This window comes from Cygnus olor, chromosome 9, assembly GCF_009769625.2.
Source record: "Cygnus olor isolate bCygOlo1 chromosome 9, bCygOlo1.pri.v2, whole genome shotgun sequence".
NCBI classification, from domain to species: domain Eukaryota; kingdom Metazoa; phylum Chordata; class Aves; order Anseriformes; family Anatidae; genus Cygnus; species Cygnus olor.
Genome location: NC_049177.1, coordinates 11,269,716 through 11,286,675, shown reverse-complemented (window position 1 = coordinate 11,286,675; position 16,960 = coordinate 11,269,716). Strand labels below are relative to the sequence as shown.

Genomic DNA, 16,960 nt, shown 5'->3' with positions numbered 1-16,960 from the left:
AGCCGTGTGGCTGCAATCAGACATTCAGAAAGAAACACATCAGCCGGAAATGAAAACACATGGACGCGCATGGGGAAATACATCTCTCCTCGACGTCTCTTTCCTATATGCAGCTGTCTATATCTCTATCAGAAAGCACCAATGACAGATGGAAAGATAATAAATAAAGAAACAAATAAATTACAAAAGCAACATTTCTACCAAGGGAAACAACTACCCTGCCGCAGAACACATCTTAGCACAACACCTCACAGCCAGGAGCATGGTCCAATGGCAGAAGCTGGCTCCTAAAATTCTATTTCTCTTGCAAAAAATAAACAAATAAAACTGGGATTGTCTAAAGCAGGCTGCTGCCCACTTTATTAGTTGCAATAATGACTGCCTACTGCCAAGTAACTCGAGCTTTACAACCACAAACTGTCAAGTGCAAAGCCAATGTTTGCTCTCATTTCAGCAAACACACGCGTGGGATCTGCAGGTCCCGATGCCCTTGCAGGGTCCCCACAAGCCCGGCTTTGCTCTGCTGCTGTATGGGGAGCGCTGCAGGCGAGGAGCACAGCCCTGCCGCCCGGCGCAGGTGCCCGCTGCAGGAAGGAAGGGGCTTTTTGGCCAAGGGTGTTGCTGAGAGCAGACCTTCAGATGTGAGGTGCGCAAGCTGTCTCTGCTCCTTCCTGAGCTCCCGCTGAGAAAACCCTTCTGCTTGCACAACATGGGGCAGGTCTGTAAGCAGCTCTCTCTTCCCACAGCCACACCGCAGTAGCAGGTCGGCCATGTGGTTGGGCCTTTGCTTTCACTTCTTCTGTTTGTACTGTGTCAAGTCCGATCGTGATCTCCCTGAAGATAGCTTCAGATTCGCTCTGTCTTCCCTGGCCCACAAACGTATGCAAACACCCCTCTCACACACCCTCAGCCCCGGCCATGCCTCCCGCTCCCTATCAGCGACACTCCTCTCCTATTTTGCTTGTGATAATCTTATCTTTGCTGACCACTCCTTGATTGTGTTTGGGCACAGAACCACCTCGCCCCTCATAAAATTAACTTGTTTCATGTCCCTAGACCTTGATCCCATTAACCTTTCCAACCTGATTTACCCTCTGGCTCTTCCTCATCTTTTTCCTCATCCTGCTGCTGATGTTCTTCCAGGCAGTCCTTCCGTTTTACGATCTGATCCCAACAAAAACAGATATAAATATAGTCTTGGATCCATCAAAGCCCAGCCTTTTCTTTCTGATGCCAGCACCATCAACCACAAATGTTGAAGACCCCAGTCACACCAGGTACTTCTCCCTGTGCCACCACACTTGTCCTTCATTCTGCTTGTTTCTTTGCCACAAAGGTTTGTCCAAGTCCCTCCTTGCACAGTAAGAACCCAGTACTGAAATACCCTCTGATCTTCCTGGTTCATCAGATGGCCCAAACCCACAATGGCCATCTCCTCTCAATGCTTCCCTCTCTGAATCTAAAGCCATACTGTGGGCCAAACGCCAATGGCTTGATGCATCTTCTATTCTTCCTCACGTTTCAACAGCTACATACAGCAATTCCTAATCTCTTCCAACAGGATGAGAGCACGACCATTATTTCTGTGGGCTTCTGAAATACACTCCTCTCAGCAAACTCCTTCAGTTCCTTTAAAGAAAAGGGCAAAACTTGCCCTGAGCTGTTGGGACCTCGGGCCCCAGGGCAAGGCTTCCAGTTCTGCAGAAGACACCCTGCTTCTCCAGAGAGGGCAGAGCACCTCGCTGCGGGCCATTGCACCCATCCGGCCACATCACCTTCACCCTGGGCTCCTTGGAAGCCTCAGCACCTCTGGGACCCCACAGTCTCCTCTTGGTCTTGCCATCCCCTCTCCTCCAGCCCCCGACACTGCCCATCACCCTCCCTTTATCCGTCACGCTGATGCTGAGACTGCTCGACCAGAGGCATGTTCAATGAGCTGTGTTTTTGTGGAGTGCCTTAAAGCAAAGTCCCACAGCCGTTTTCCCAAACAACCTGGCCCTCTGACCCTGCTGCTCCTTCTTCATCGCCACGTGCACCCAGCCCCTCGGTGCAAACGCTGTTGAGGCAGCTCACTGTCTTGGGCTCCTTTATGGCACCCAATTTAAATCTGCCCCCAAGGGCTTTTAAATCCCCCTCGCAGACTTCTTCCAGCTGACACGAGGGGCAATAACCCCCTGTTATCTTCCTGGCTCCCTTCCCACATTGGGCAGTCCGTGGGGTCGATGCTTCCTGCCTGCACTCTCCTACCGAAACCACTGCAGCCCAGACAAGTGGCAGGGCATTTATAAAGCTCTCCTTGTCACATCCGTGGGGATCCAGGACAAGCAATTAGCTGTCAATTAAAATAGCGCAAAACCACGAAAGAGACAATAAGGGGAAAGAAGCCAGAATGTTTGACAGGGGAACGAGGTGCTGCAAATAGGGAAACCCTCGGCAATAAACCTGCCAGTGGCTGTCCAGAAGGGCAAGGTGGGCATGGATGTGACAATGGGACAGCAGCTGGGACTCTGACCTGGGGTCATCCATGGCCATGCTCGGGTATCAGAAGGAGTAACTGCCCATGTCTCCTCCACCTTTCCAGCCTGTTTCGGTCCTCTAGGCCATGAGCCCCAGGGTGTTACATTGCCACCAGCTGCCACCAAAGGTTGGCCTCATCCTGCATTTGCCACTGCAACCCCTCGGGCCCCAGCACCTTCAGCATGACCCTGGAAGCTCTGTGGGGCTTCAAAGTAAGTGGCTGCCCTTGCTCATCACCCCTCTCTGCCACCACCGGGGGGTCACTGAGATGTTCGGGCTTCCTGGGGGGACAGGGGCTCAGCAGCAGCCTCCCAGCCCCTCTTTGGGACTTTTGCTTACTCTCTTCAAGGTGACAAGTGGGCTTCAAGCCCCCCCAGTGGGTGCTCAAAGCAATGAGGAGATGAGCAGCATTAATCCAGCCAGGGGATATGGAGCAGATGGAACCCTGGCCATGGGACCATCCCGCTCCTGACCTCCAAAAGCCTGCAGTAACGGGGACAGCAATGACAAAGAGCCCAGAGCAATGGGAACATGGAACAGCAAGATGTTTCACAGACAATAAGTACATAAAAAATCATTTTTTATTTCCAGCCTCAGCACCGCAGAAGGCACTTTGAAAACAATGTGGGCACGTAAGCCCCTAGAACAAACGCGAGCTGCAGGACTAGGACTCGGAGCCCACTACGACCGGAGGATTGGGGTGTGTTGGAAACACCACCCTGGCCAGAAGCTGCCCTCACCTACAGGAGGGTGCCGGGGCTGGTTGATGCCATCCAGTGGCTGGCTCTGATGGGAGGGTGCCAGCTGCTCACGCGCAGCCAGGACGCCAACTTTTACAATGTGTTATCCACAGCACCAAGGGCTTCTCATGCAAACGAGCCCTTTGCTGTATGCCTTGCCCTCCGAGGACCCACCCATAGCAAAACAGCTTCCCAAACCTGGAAATTCAGTCACAACACTTTTATTTTCTGCCACTTTTCAGAGGGCTGAGAGTGCTGACAGCTGCAGTCAGGCTGCTGCCTGCCTTGCTACCTTGAAGCAGGGTTTGTTTTTTTAACGTGTATATATATTTTTAAAGCAAACCTTGCAACAAGGGAAGAATGAACAGGTCAGGAAAGGGTGGGAGGTGGCATTGCCTGTCCCTTTATATACATTTGCTTCTAAAAGCAAGAACCTGTCACATGGGTAGCTGTCCCAGCTCTATCCCAGACAGTACACATCACCCATCCGATGTCAGCGAGGGTACTTTGATAGAACCCAAACCATTCCTTAATATCCTGCATGGTGCTGGCGTGGGGCTGCATTAAAATGGGGTTTATTCCTCTCCATTTAGAAAAAAAGATTATTTTTTTTTTTCAAAGAGCTTCTTTTCACTCGCCAGCCTGCCCGTGGTGCAGCTATGTTTGGACTGGGGGGAGGCTCGGATGGCACCTCCTGCTTGCGGGGTCACCCTGCCTGTGACACCCCAGTGCCACCTGCCACTGAGGGGTCCTGCATGCAGCCCCTGACCAAGCATCCTTGGAGAAACGACTTTACATTTGGTGGCGGCGGGTTGTTTTTGTTTTTGTTTTTGTTTTTTTAATCCCTGTGGTTTTAGAGCCTTAAAAAAAGCACTGATTAGCAATGCTTTTTACAGCTTCACCCACGTGAGCCATGGTCACTACCAGCACAGCCTGAAGGAGGCTGGGACCACCTTTTTTCACCAGTCCCCTCTGAACCCCCCCATACATGCAGCTCTCCATTATCCTGTTTATAACCTGGGGTGATCTCGAGCTCTTCCTCCTGCAGCTCACAGCCAGAAAGGGCCATCAAGCCACCCGCTGAGACAGCAGCGGGGACCTTCGGGGATGTGGGACTGGATGGACTGGCTGCCAATGCACTCCTGGTGCAATCGTCCACGAACCCAAAGCCTTGTCACTTGGCAACAAATAAAAACCAAACCCAACCCAGGCCGTGAGGCCTTGCACCCTGGCTTCCCAAAGCTGCGCTTAGCTGGGAAGTGCGGACAAAGCCTTCCTCACAGCACTGCTGGCAGGCTGCAAACCTACACCCGTGTTCGATAACGCCAGTGGGAAGCACACCCAGGCAAGGGGTCCCCCTCTGCCACAGCTTTCTCCTGCTGTGAGCCCCAGAATTGCGCCTGGCTGCCTCAAACACTGCAAGGCAAAGCAGGAAAGTCCCCCTCCCTGCTGGGGATGTGCCAGCCGGCCCTGCTGTTCACAAAACCACCCTTCTCCCCACCAAGGCTTTTCAAGCGAATCGACGTTATTATAGGGCAGTGTTTTCCTTTCGCACCAGGATGTGGTTAATCATTCCCCAAGCGGCGGCACACCGTGTCCTGGATGCGACAGGCGAGCCCCGCAGCCCACGGCACGCTGAGCCCCTGGTCCTCCGCGGCGTTATTCGGGACCAAAGACGTGAGATTCATTATCTGCACCTTTGCAAGCAGCCTTTGTTTTACCAGCAGCTTGCACCAGGGCTGCTCTCGGGGCCAGCCTCCTCCTCCCGCATCGCCGCTGGAGCACCGCTCCTTACCTTGATGTTGCAGAAGATACTGCGGGAGCAGGTGCTGGAGCTTTTGGGGACGTCAACCGGGGACTTGCTGGCTTCGGGGTGGACTCCCATGGTGTGCTGGCCTCCCTGGGCTCCCCGAGGAGCTGGGCTCTGTGTGCAGGCTCCCGAGACAGTGAGCGCTCGCCAGCGCCGTCCCGCTCTGTCCCGTCCTGCTCCGAAAACCCAGCAAGCCCGCAAGTGAGCCAGGCAGTGTGAGCGCAAAGTTTTTATAAGTCTGCTCTCGGGAGTGATGATGAAACCCTTTCTCCTCCCTCTTTTCCTTTGGGTGTAGAGGGAACTTTAAAGCTGCAGGAAGCCAACGCGAGCGTGCGGCAAGCCGCTGGGCGCCCACCGGATCTGGGCTTTTTGGGGATGAGGACTGTGGTGAGAAATCCCTCCCTCTGGCAAGGAGTCACAGAGGAAAAAACAAACACCACCAAAAAAAAAAAGCCCCAAAACTCCTCCTGCTTCTCTCTCATGGAAAAAAACTGCATTTGTGTGGTTCCTGGGCGCTGTTTTAAGTAATACCTCTCTGGGGTTTTGTTTATGCAAAGCACTGATTTATTATCATGAGAGAGAAAAAGTGTCAGAGGGAGAAGGGCGGGGGGAAGCCAGTTTCAAGCACTCTGTCAAAATTATCTTCTTTCCCCATATGAAGTGGGGAAATGGGAGAGAGAGCCAGATAGGTGTGGAGGACCCCCTGGGAAATGGGGTGGCCTGAGCCTGGAGAACCCAAATCTCACCTCCCTGAATGGTTTCTCTGCTGCGGGAGTACTGGTGGGTCCCGGGGAGGGGGTCCCCACCGAGCACAGGGTCCCACTGGCACCCCAAGGTCCTGCTCAGGTGGGTGGCTAGAGCAGAGCAGTGCCAGGGTGGGGGGCAGCACTTCCTACAGGATGTGGATTCCCCAAAACCCACGGGATCCTTGGCAAAGGAGGGCAGAGATGCCGAGGAGCTGGGTGAAGGGGCCCTGCTGGCACCGGGCGCCACCAACGGGTGGCTGCTCACCACGAGAGGGTGCCTTGCGCCCGTGGGAGAGGGACCCACATGCTCCCCTCTGCTGTTGGGGCGCAGCACCAGTCCCACCAGCCATGGGGCTTGAGAGCGGTGCAAAAACCCACATGGCCAAGGGAAAATGAGCTACTTTTGGGTGTCTGCTTCCTGATGGCCGGAGAGCACCAGGTACAGGGACAGGCGGACAGTCCCTGCCTGCAGCTGGCGAAGCAAGCATCCTTTTTTCCAATCTTTTTTCCCCACTTTTGCTATTCCCATCCCCAGATTTGCTGGGTTTGGGGTCAGGATGCAATGCCAAGCCCTGCTACCCATCTCTCAGCTCTAAAAGAGGTGATGGCACTGAAATGTCGACCTCACTGATAGGAAAGCTCAGCTCAAGAATGCAGACAGCTCCTCTGCTCACCCCCCTTGAGCCCTATGTGCTGCTGATCCCATTTTTCAGGGAATTCCTAACCTGCTGGCGAGCAGCTCCATCATTTCCGTTTATTCTGCAGAACCGTGACGCTCGCTTTGTTATAACAACCAGCTCCAGCAGCAGCTGCTGTTGCCTTTCCCTGCAAAATCGCCTCTGCGCAGCGAAGTGGTGTGTGGGGCTGGTGTCCCCATGCCAAGACCCCCACCAGAGGCAGAAAAACACCCACTCCACACACTGCCTTGGTCCATTCCCACAGAAATAAGCTTCCAGTGAGCTTTTTCCCAAGCAATGAGCATTGCCCAAGACTTTGCAGCTTATCTAGATATAGGGTATAAGACAAGCAAAGCTGGCAAATCTAAATTGAAAAGGCCAATTCGGGGGTTTCAGCTATTAGTGGCATGCACGGCTTAAGGACTTTGTCTTGCAGTGAAAGCCCCGAGCTAGCTCTGCTCTAACAAGGTGCTGGAATGGGGTTCCCAGTCCAAAGGGATTATTTCTGTGCTTAAAAACACAGCTTAAGTGTGAATTCACATGATTGACTTTTGCACTTCATTTACACGAGGTGTTTACCCATTTAAACATATATTTATAGCTTACATGGAAGCGTGCAGCATCTTCCCCAGTGTCCCCAGAACTGCATGGGACCATCACAGAGCATCATCACATCTCCAGACTTCATCCTGCTGGAAGAGAAATCCCAGCCCTCGGACACTAATTTAGCTCCTGTAGGCACAGCTCTTTTACTTCAACACGGCTTTAAAATGACGGACCTCTGACAACAGATGGTGCCACAGAGGTGAGAAAATGAGACGGACACAAGAAAATAAGGCTCTTGCCTCTTTTTGAGGCTTCTCCACTGCATTTTAGTTCTTCCAGTGCAAAAGCCTTGGCAAGAAGTGGTATGGCCTGCAGATGAATGCACAGAAGGAAAGTGATTTATGGCACTGAGAAGGGGAGGGGAGCTTGGTTTCAAATTCGTGGTGCTTTGTTAGGCGTTACTGCCGACGCTCAGTGCCTGGCAGGAGAAATCGCACATTGATGGGGTTTGGTTCGTTTTACACAGCTCCTGGGGCCGCCTTTCTTCCTTGGCCTTTGAAATGAGTTCCCAGTGCCAGAGGAGCACATGGGCCCAGCCAAGACATCGGCTGCCGCCGGCCGGCGCGGGGCTGCTTTTCATCGCTGCAGTGATGGATGGCAGCAGCAAACGGCGAGGTAGGTCCATTGCCCAGCTGGGAAGGCCATCACAGATCTGGGGAGACAGCAGCAGGAGGGTGTTAATGACAACCCCAACTCAGAGGACTTGGGTCCACTTGGCGGTGTGAGGTCTTCTTGTGCAGCAGCCACATGGCTCCTCATACCTCTCTCTGCAGGACGTCCCCGACCCGCAGGGCCTGGCAGCTCTACAGCTCTACATCCTCTCCCTCATCGATAAGCTGCCGACTGAAACACACCCCTCAAGCACATTTCTCATGGGCAGGCCAAATTTACTGCGTCTTAGGAGCTAAGGCAGGTCCCTCTTCACTACTGAGGGATGCTCACCTTGCTTGCAGAGCATCGGAGTTCTCAAGCTGTGTTACTTCTGCTGAAAAGGAGACTTGGTCAAACTCTTTTAACATGACCGCAGCTTTTCTCTTTGCCTGCATCAAACACCTTATTTCTTTTCACCGGGCCTGGGCTGTTGCTTTCATGGGGTGAGGCCCACACTGCCTTTCTGTCTTTCTGCTTTTCTATCCAGCAGGAACCGAAATCTGAAGTTCACATCTCAGTGTTCCTCCATGGTATCCCCAACGTGTTCTTTTCAATGATCCTTCGCCCACTGGGCTTTAAAAGGCAACAGTGCCTTCACACACAGGAATGTACACAATTCAGCAGGAAAGATTGCCCTGACCTCTAGAAAAACCTTTTGCTAAAAGAGGAGATTCTGCACTTTATTCTCTGTGAGGGAGCAGTCTCCATCCCAGCTTGGAAGATGGTCTCTTGCAGGTGCAGTGGGATGGTCCCTGCCAGAGGAAGCTCGACCAGCAGATCTTTCTTAAAGGCAGGCATTTCGTTCCCAGCAACCTCCCCTACGAGGACTCAGTGACTCAGAAGTTGTTCCCCCAGATCCGAAGATGTGGATCCAGAAGACTCAAGCAGCTTCCCAAACCCCTTGGTGGGCTTCACGTGATCCAACAACAAGAGCAAAGCCTGTAGGCATGCCTCTATGCAGCCCCCAGCCTGGGACACCCTCCATTGCTGCATAAAACCACAAGTTGGAGAAGGGGCCAGACATCAGCACCTGGCTGGGGGGCATGTCCCAGCCACAGTCTGAGCCCCGCACTCTCCCAGCAGACAAGACGTGGCCACAAAACCCTCCTTGCTCCTCACCTGAAGCTACAGCCCACGCTCTGGCTCATCACAGTGACAGCATCTTGCTGCAGACCTCAGCAGCGGGAGGAGATGCGGAGATGGACTGGCGCTACGGGAGAAGTTGGGAAGCCCTCGGGAGGCTCTGTGAGAGAGAGGAAGGAACAAAAGCAGGATTAGGGCCCTGCTTAAGGCTCACAGCCTTGAGCAGTCCTCAAGGTTATCACCCAAGACGTGCTGGGTCTCCTGCTTTGTGGGTGGTGCTGTTGCAAAAGCAGGCTTAGGAATGGAGCAAAAGGCAGTCACTGTATTTACTCAGGAACCTTGCACAGCTCAAAACCAAACTTCCTGGAGCTGCATGACCCCCAGTTTTCTTGCTACACCTGAGTACCAGGGCAGTGCAAGCCGCTGCAAAAGCAAACGTAAAGTCCCCAGGCTCCCAGAAGGTTTCAGACTTGCAAGTACAAGCATTGTTCTGGGAACGCGGATTAAGAACCACTGCTCCCAGACCCAGTGCCCGGGGCTGCAGGCCAGCATGCCCTGTACAGCCCCTGCAGACCTGGGGCTGATGGTATGGGGTGGGGAGGACAGTCCTCCTCCGATGAGGATGGGTGGGAGAGCAGAAATCCCCCCCCTGCCCTGCAGCCAGTGCACACCAGTGGTTTCACTGGAAATTACAGACCGTGACAGGCTGGGTTTAATTTACCAGCAATTTATGCTTGATCTGGAGCAGAAATACTGGTCGGAGGGAGGTGGATGGCCATACCTGAAGAACAGGCTTGGCTGACGTGAGCACCCCGATGGCGCCCACCCTGCGGACACCGCCCGGGGACTGGGAGTGAGGCCAAGGCTGGATGAAGGAGGAGGTGGCAGGAGATGAGGTGCCAGCACCAAGGCATCCCTACCAGGGCTGGCTGCCTCAGCCTGCTGCCCCGAATCAGAGGACATTCATCCGTGCTGGTGACTGGCTGATGTGCATGAAGCAGCTCCGCTCTGCTCTCCATCCCCTACGCAAACCCGGCCAGTTGCGCAGAACACCTGCAGGGCAGTGGCAGAAGATGCGTTATGCTGCAGGTCTTCAGCAGCCCCTTTTTTCCTCTGCCTCCTCTGTTTCGAGGAGCCTGGTTTACAATTGGGCCCCTTGGGTTTCCCCACCAGCTGAGTCCCTGCTGGAATATACCAAAGGCTCTTTGGTCAGACTGGAGAAGACCCACTGCATGGATTATTTTGGTGGGTCCAGCTGGGCCAGCAACCTCTTTCACCTCTTCTTTCCCTGTAGCAGCTTTTCGGGGTGCCATTCTGCAGGCTTCGGGGCTTTTTGCTCAGCATTTTCCAGAGAAGCAGTGCTGATGGTTGGCAAAAGGAGATGAGAGACGGGAATTAAGATATTTCACCCTCCAGCTTCTGTCATTTGCATGGCCATGGCCGAACAAACTCACGATGAATGCTGCCTCGCCATATACAAGAGTAAAAGCAAGGATGGAAGCTGTTGTGCATCGCTCAGAGCAATGTGGGTGCTGGGGTGCACCCAGCAGGGCTGTACCATGGAGGTCCCCACGTCTTTCGCACCCTCTGGGCACCACTGCAAAGCCCTCCTGGCACTCTCGGAGTACAGTTCTCAAAATAACCAGGTGTTTGTAGTCGGGCCAGGGCCCTGGCCTTCGCTGCAGGATGCGTTCGGCAAGCCCAGAACAAAGAGACAGTCCCTGCCTCAAAGGATTTACAATCTAAAGCATCAGTATCCTGTAGTAAAAGCAATTAAACAAGGCAGACAAGGATCTGTGCCATTCAAAGCAGGATTGCATTTCCTTGAAATTGCTTCAAGTGAGCACGATGAGACAGTCTGATTTAGCTCTGCCCGCTGCCAATAAGCTTCACAGTCACTAAAAATTTCAGGAACTGTGCCCCTAAGCCAGGCTTCTGCAGCTGAAAGGTAGAGCTCAATATTTTTGTAAAAATCCTAAACCCTGCTTCTTCCATGGACCCACAGACCCAGGAGAGGCAGACAGATGCAGGTTAGCTTTGGAGACTCTCCTGGGCCTTGAAGTTGGTTGGGCGGGGCAATCCTGCTATTTCACACTGAAAAGACACTGTTCAGCAGCAAAACTGCCAGCTAACACCCGCTGGTGCTCGCAGGGATGTGGTTAAACCCCTGGGAGCAGGTCTACAGGGATGCCATCCTGAGGCGCACGGGGAAGCAGCGTGACTGAGCCAGACCTGGAGGAGCCCCCATCCAGAACGACATCCCACATGCAGCTGCACATCCCAGCAGGGGGAGGGGGCAGGTGACACATGGGTTTCTGCAGGGCCTCCGGGACACAGCCACACGCTCTGTCTGGCCCTGAGGCTAGCTTTCCTCTCTGCCTCTCCTTGCTTCACCCCAGCATCATCCATCTCAACAAGGGCTCTCAGGTGCAGTCCAGAAGCAGCAGTCCCTCCAGCAGAAGGGCTAAGGAAGCTGATGGAGGATCAAGCTTCAGCCTTCTCCTCCTGTTGTGAAGATACCCCTGGCCATCACATAAAAATGCCTGGTGCTCATCCCAGCACATCAGGCTGCTGCCTGGACATGCTGCTGCAGGATGGACGCGGCAGTGATTTTGCAACTGTGCACTGCCCGCAGGGCAGCCCTCCTGCTCTATTCAATGCTGAGATGCAAAGCTCGCTAAAAATATTGTCTCAAAGAAGCAAGAAATTCATCTTCCCCTTGCTCCTGAGCTGGGGTATCAGTACCGCTATTTCCAGTCAAGCCACCAGGGAAAAGAAGACCTGCTGCTATGGCTGCCATTGCCATCATCGTGGTTTTCCTCCTAAAACAGAGAAAAACTTTTTGCCCTATCTTTCTTCCCCCTTTTTCCCTTTTCTTTGCCTTTTCTGCAGGAGAGATGCAGACTGAGGGTGGCAACAAGACTCCTGGCTCAGGAATGAACCTGGGAGCCCTCAGCCGTGTTCTGTGAAAATTTGAGTTTGTAGAGAAAAAGCAGCACCACCTCCCTACTGAAAAACTGTATCCAAAAACACTCAGAGAAGGAATTTTTCCTTGATCTCAGTGAGATCCATGTGCCCATACCTGTCATGTCCCACTAGAAGTCTTCACCTTCTCGAAGGGCTGATGGTTGTTGGATATGTTGACATTTTACCTTGGAATTTCTTTTTTAGCTGCTCTGCCCCTTATAAAAGACCTCAGAGCGCTCATGTAGCCACCATTTGAATGAAAATTTAAAAATAAATAATTAAGTACACAAAAGCTGTAAGAGCATTATCCCATTACCTGAAAGGAGATAGTCCAATGCTGTGTAATGATCTTAGCTTTGATTAGATCCCTCCTGAAGTCATGGTAAGGACAGTTAAACCAGAGCATTGGGATGTTTGTCCGCTTCCCACTGGAAAATGTCACATTCAATAAAAAGAGGATAAGAGAGCGTGAATTCGACACATTTTTCCTAATATATGGCCACAAGACTGTCCTCATACCACTGCACATCCTGAAGCCCTGGGCACTGTTAAACACGGAGTGACAGTCACGCATCAGAGAAGTTGAAAATGGTTCAGTCTCCACTTAATATTTTTATTATACTATATACCAACTTATTTAACAATGATGGCAATAAAAGCGCCAAACAAGTTGCATAATCATCTAACTTGCACTTTCAGCTGTTTGGAAGTTTCATAAAATCTCCTTGTTTGGTTCAAAACCTTACAAATTTTCCTCTGCCAGAGAGAGGTAGTGCGTGTGTGCGTGCGTGTGGTTTGGCCATTACAGTGTTAGGATCGATTCACTAAATAAAACAGCTTGAATTTCAATAAGAGGCAAACCAAAACAAACCAATAAAACCTGTTCTCCTCGCGCTGGATGTAAGCAAAGGCAGTGCCGTAGCAGTCATGAGTAAGGCTGGGATTTGGCAGTCACCAGCCCTGCTGACATGTGTTTTGCAGAGCTCTGCTGGAAATTGGTTTTGACAAACCCACTCGTGCATGTCCAAATCAGTTCAGATCTTTTCACTCCCCTCCTCCTCTGGAGACATCCTTTCCTCCTTCTCCCTTGTCCCGAAAAGAGCCAGGATCCTTCTCACAGGGCTTTGCCATTGACCTGCAGTCCCATTCCCTGTTGCAGAGGCTTTTTGGCTTCCTCCTGCTCCTGCCTAAAATAAGGCCACTGCATCCACACACCAAAGCAGCTTTCCCAGGACAGACCGTGGCCACATGTACCTCACGTCCCCACATGAAGCACCTTGGTGGGGTGGTTCTTCCCATGGGGCTTCAACATTTGTATTTCACAACTGAAAGACTAAAACAAAGACAAAGGCTCAGCCACACTTGGTGCTGGACACAGGGAGGGGTGACTACACTGCTGGCAGCTCATGCCCCATCTCAGGCTGAGATAGGATATGGGTGTCCCCACGACAGGATGAAATCCACAATGTCCGTGGTACAAAAAGTGCTGGAAACTTGTTGTTTGGGGGGGGAGGGGGGGGGGGGTGTGTGTGGAATGAGAACAACAAGAACGCTTTTCATTACAAGATCCTCTCCTAACTCTGAATGTGCAGTAGACAAGGCTTGGTTTGGGTTGGCCATTTCAGCATTAGCCATTTCAACTCAAAATCTATTTGTTTTCCTTGGAACGTGCAAGTCAAACTGGAACAATGGCTGGAACCGACATTTTGCAAGGAAAGATTTTGTTTCATCTTGAAAGTCTGAAACACCTTGAAATACTTTCCGATGGAAATGACATTTTGTTTCTGCTGATGCACATCGGAATCACCCCATCACAATTTCCATCCTCCCCTGGCTGCTGCCACTTGGGCAGCAGGGACCCAAAGAGCCACCAAACACCGGCACGGTGTGGAGCAGGAGGGACGTGTCCAGCTGCCACGTCTGGGGCGACAAGGAGCAATCCAAACTGGCACCACAGGCACAGCTCACAAAAGCACCGTTTTTAACGGGTAAAACAGAGGCGTGCAGGGCATTCCAGCAGGATCCATTTCATTCTGTACAAGCAAATTGTGAAAGGAGCCATGAGACCTCAGGGAAGGAGAACAAACAAAGGTACCAGAAGAGAGAAATACTTTCCTATCAGTTTTTTCACAAAGAACTGGGGAGGGAAAAACAAAAATAAAACCAACAAAAAAAAGCAGTAAAAGATAATAATTTAGAAATCCCAGCCCTGCTGTGCTCAGATTTCTCATACCTGCAGAGCCTGAGAAACTTCAAACCACTCCCATACCAAATTCAGATAAAAAGCTCTGTTCTTGGAAAGTTTCATTTGAGTAAAAAAAGTTGAGGTTGACCAAAACATTTCCCTTTCCCAATTTCAAAACATTTCCTTTAGATCATGGCTTTTTAGTGCTATGGGATTAGCTCACATTCCTAAACAATCATTTCAGCGAAAAGTTAGCTGCCACTGTTAATAATTAAAAATAAGCTTTCGCAAGCAGGATCCTTTACTTCCTGTTCTCCTTCATTTTACGGGGACAAACTAAAGGGTCCCCAGATGTGCCTCTAGATACTTGGGTGTCTATCTGCTACAGGATCCAAAGCCAGCCTGTTCACACAGCCAGCACTTTCCTCCCTTTAGGGACCACTTCACTGGAATTAGACGTGACTTTGCTGCAGGTGAGCATCAGAGGCAGACCATGGTCCTCTGAGCATGGCATGACACTGTGCAGAGAGGATCAGAGCCGGGGGTGTGAGCCTTGGTGTGCTGCCATCCCCGGCACAGCAGCAAAGATCCATGACACAGCTGGGTTTCTTTTCCGGCTTTGGTTTTCCTTTTCTAACCGCAAAACTGAGGTTTTGGCCAGCATTTAAAGTTCTCGGTACTCCCAAGAAGCAGCTACTCTGAGTCTTTCCCGAAGGCCATGAATGCTGCCACACTCTTAAATTGCTCCAGGAAGTCTGTAGGAGAACACACTTTTGCTCTCAGACCATCCCACGCGTTGTGGACCACTGTCCTCACCACTGCTGGAGGCATCGACTGCCAGAGCAAGCATTTGGACCAAGCCCAAACACACTTCTCTGCCTCCTGGGTTTCAACAGTACCAGGCAAGCCTAGGTTTAACTCAGATCAAGGAACTTGATTATTTATAGCTCCCCCAAGAAGAGCAGTGATCGATTGACACACAAACAAGGAAGCAGAGCATCAAGAAATAAATACATCCTGTGAAGAGCTGTCAGCTCCGATGATGTTCACAGCATGCCTTTACACTTCACTGGTGCATGCTTCAGAGCCATCCCATCAGACAACAGACAGACTTCTCAGCCAAGTATGCCTCTGCCCCTCGGCTGATTAACTGCACCCAAAAAATGAGACATTAACAAGGAAAGCAGTTGTGACAGCCACGACGGACCACTCCGACCAAAAAGAAACCCTTTGCCTAAGACAAACACTGTGTTCTTGATGAGGCTGGAATTTCTTACCTTAAAAATTCACTGTTTTGAATCGGAAATGTTGTTTACCTAGTCTGCATCTGACAACTGTATTTTACGTTAGCTAAAGGACCTGACGTTAAGTTTCAACCCCAGAGCAAAAGGCATGGCTGAGCTCCACCAGCAGGAGCCACGCTGGCTGGCTGCACAGAGGCCCCACTTCACCTCTGGCATCCCAAAACCAAGCCAAGGGCATGAGGAAGCATAAGGGGGAGGTATGCTGAAACATGCAAAGGGCGTGACGGACAGGACAACAGCGGTCCACTGAAGCTCACCCAAGAGCAATCATTTCAGGAGTGGCTGACAGCTCAGGGAGCAAGCTACCTGTTGTCCCTCTGAGCAAAAGGAAAGCTTCAGGAGATGCTGCTGGTCTCTAAAGAAGAGAATCCCCAAAACTCCCTGCTGGAAGTTGGAGCAGCCTACCATGTGGGTGGGATGGCAGAGGCCAAGGCCTGCACAAGGGGGTGTTGCTTGGCAATTTGGAAGGCAGGGTCCTGCAGTTCCTTTCTTTCCTCAGGTCTCCTTGAAGACCTCATTTAAGGAAGAGTAGCCTCATCTAGCAGGGTTGGTCAATGCCAAGGAAATCTCCGGTAAGAATGATGAAAACCTGCACGGCCACCAACGTACTTTTTGGGATCAGCTGCGAAGCTCTCCGCAAACTGCCTTTGGTATTATATCAGCGAGGGATGTCAAAGCCATCCCTTTCTGAGAGCTGTCCTCCTTTTAGCAAGGAACCACCAAAGTCCTCTCCCAATTCGGCACAGACCCCCTCTTCTGGGACACCCGAGGGACGAGCAGAAAACCCACACCCCCGTGCCCACACTGCCCTAAGAACCATGAAAGGAAAAGCTCTGACTCATGCCGAACGGCATGTTACTCTTGCAAGGGCATTAATTTCAGCTAGGGTTCATTTCCTCAATGCCTGTTCCTGTTGTTTGACCCCTGGCTTCACTTTTCTTTCTTTAGGGAGAACAGTTTTCGTTCAGGTCACACCAATAAGAAATGTTAAGCCAGTTCTGGGAACCGCTTCCTGAAACGCGTCTGCCTGTGTTATCTGTGTGTCAACACTCTTTTGAAAGGGTGTCTTGACTGGAAACGCTCACCACAGCTAAATGGGAAGAGAAAGAGGTCATCCCGCTCCTGTGCCTTCCCACTCCTTTGGGAAACCATGGTAAGAAACAAAAGCGTGTCCCTCGCAGAAAGGATGCCCGCAGGGGGATGGGGCCTTTCTGGCACGAGGTCTCCATCACGCAGCGGCGCATCTCGCCGTGGCACCAAACATCAGACAACACCTTTCCTCAAGTGGCTTCTTGGCTACTGGCTCCTGCTTTAAAATAGAACACAATGAGACAAAAATAGCAGTTTAAATTTAGGTGGGATAGACTGAAAGGCACCATCAGCACTTTGCCTTTGGGCGACAGCACACTGCGTGGAGCCAGGAGGAAGCAAACAAAACAGGAGAGGCAGCAGCCAGGCCAGCTGTGGGATGCAGTCGCTGAGATGGCGGCCAAGGAAAGAAGATATGATGATGTCTGTTCCTTGGAGACTCTCTGGACAATGACTGACTCATAGCTTACAGGCGGTATCTCTGGGCTTCAGCAGTCTCCCATGCTAGCCCAGGCAGTTGTAACATAGCTGCAATAGGCGGAGTCCAGCAACAATTCCTCTCTCTCATGACTCAGACTGCAAGAC

The 16,960-nt window shown here is 51.7% G+C and overlaps 1 protein-coding gene and 1 long non-coding RNA gene across 3 annotated transcripts in view; both read right to left on the bottom strand.

The window, feature by feature from the left end:
- Positions 1-5,390, bottom strand: part of SLCO2A1 (solute carrier organic anion transporter family member 2A1) — a 29,545-nt gene extending 24,155 nt beyond the window's left edge. The window contains exon 1 of the mRNA XM_040567245.1: positions 5,053-5,390. Coding sequence (XP_040423179.1) covers positions 5,053-5,142 — 90 coding nt within the window. The 5' untranslated portion in view covers positions 5,143-5,390. The remainder of the gene's footprint in view (positions 1-5,052) is intronic.
- Positions 5,391-6,495: 1,105 nt separating this feature from the next.
- On the bottom strand, positions 6,496-16,599 carry LOC121074989. 2 transcript variants are annotated; one of them, XR_005822669.1, is made up of 4 exons: positions 16,372-16,599; positions 12,114-12,225; positions 8,867-8,990; positions 6,496-7,748 (listed from the first exon to the last, which is right to left on the bottom strand). It is a non-coding gene; the product is annotated as an uncharacterized LOC121074989 (long non-coding RNA). The 2 variants fall into 2 exon arrangements; XR_005822670.1 differs by lacking the exon at positions 16,372-16,599 and having other exon boundaries at positions 12,114-12,308.
- Between the last annotated feature and the right edge of the window lie 361 nt (positions 16,600-16,960).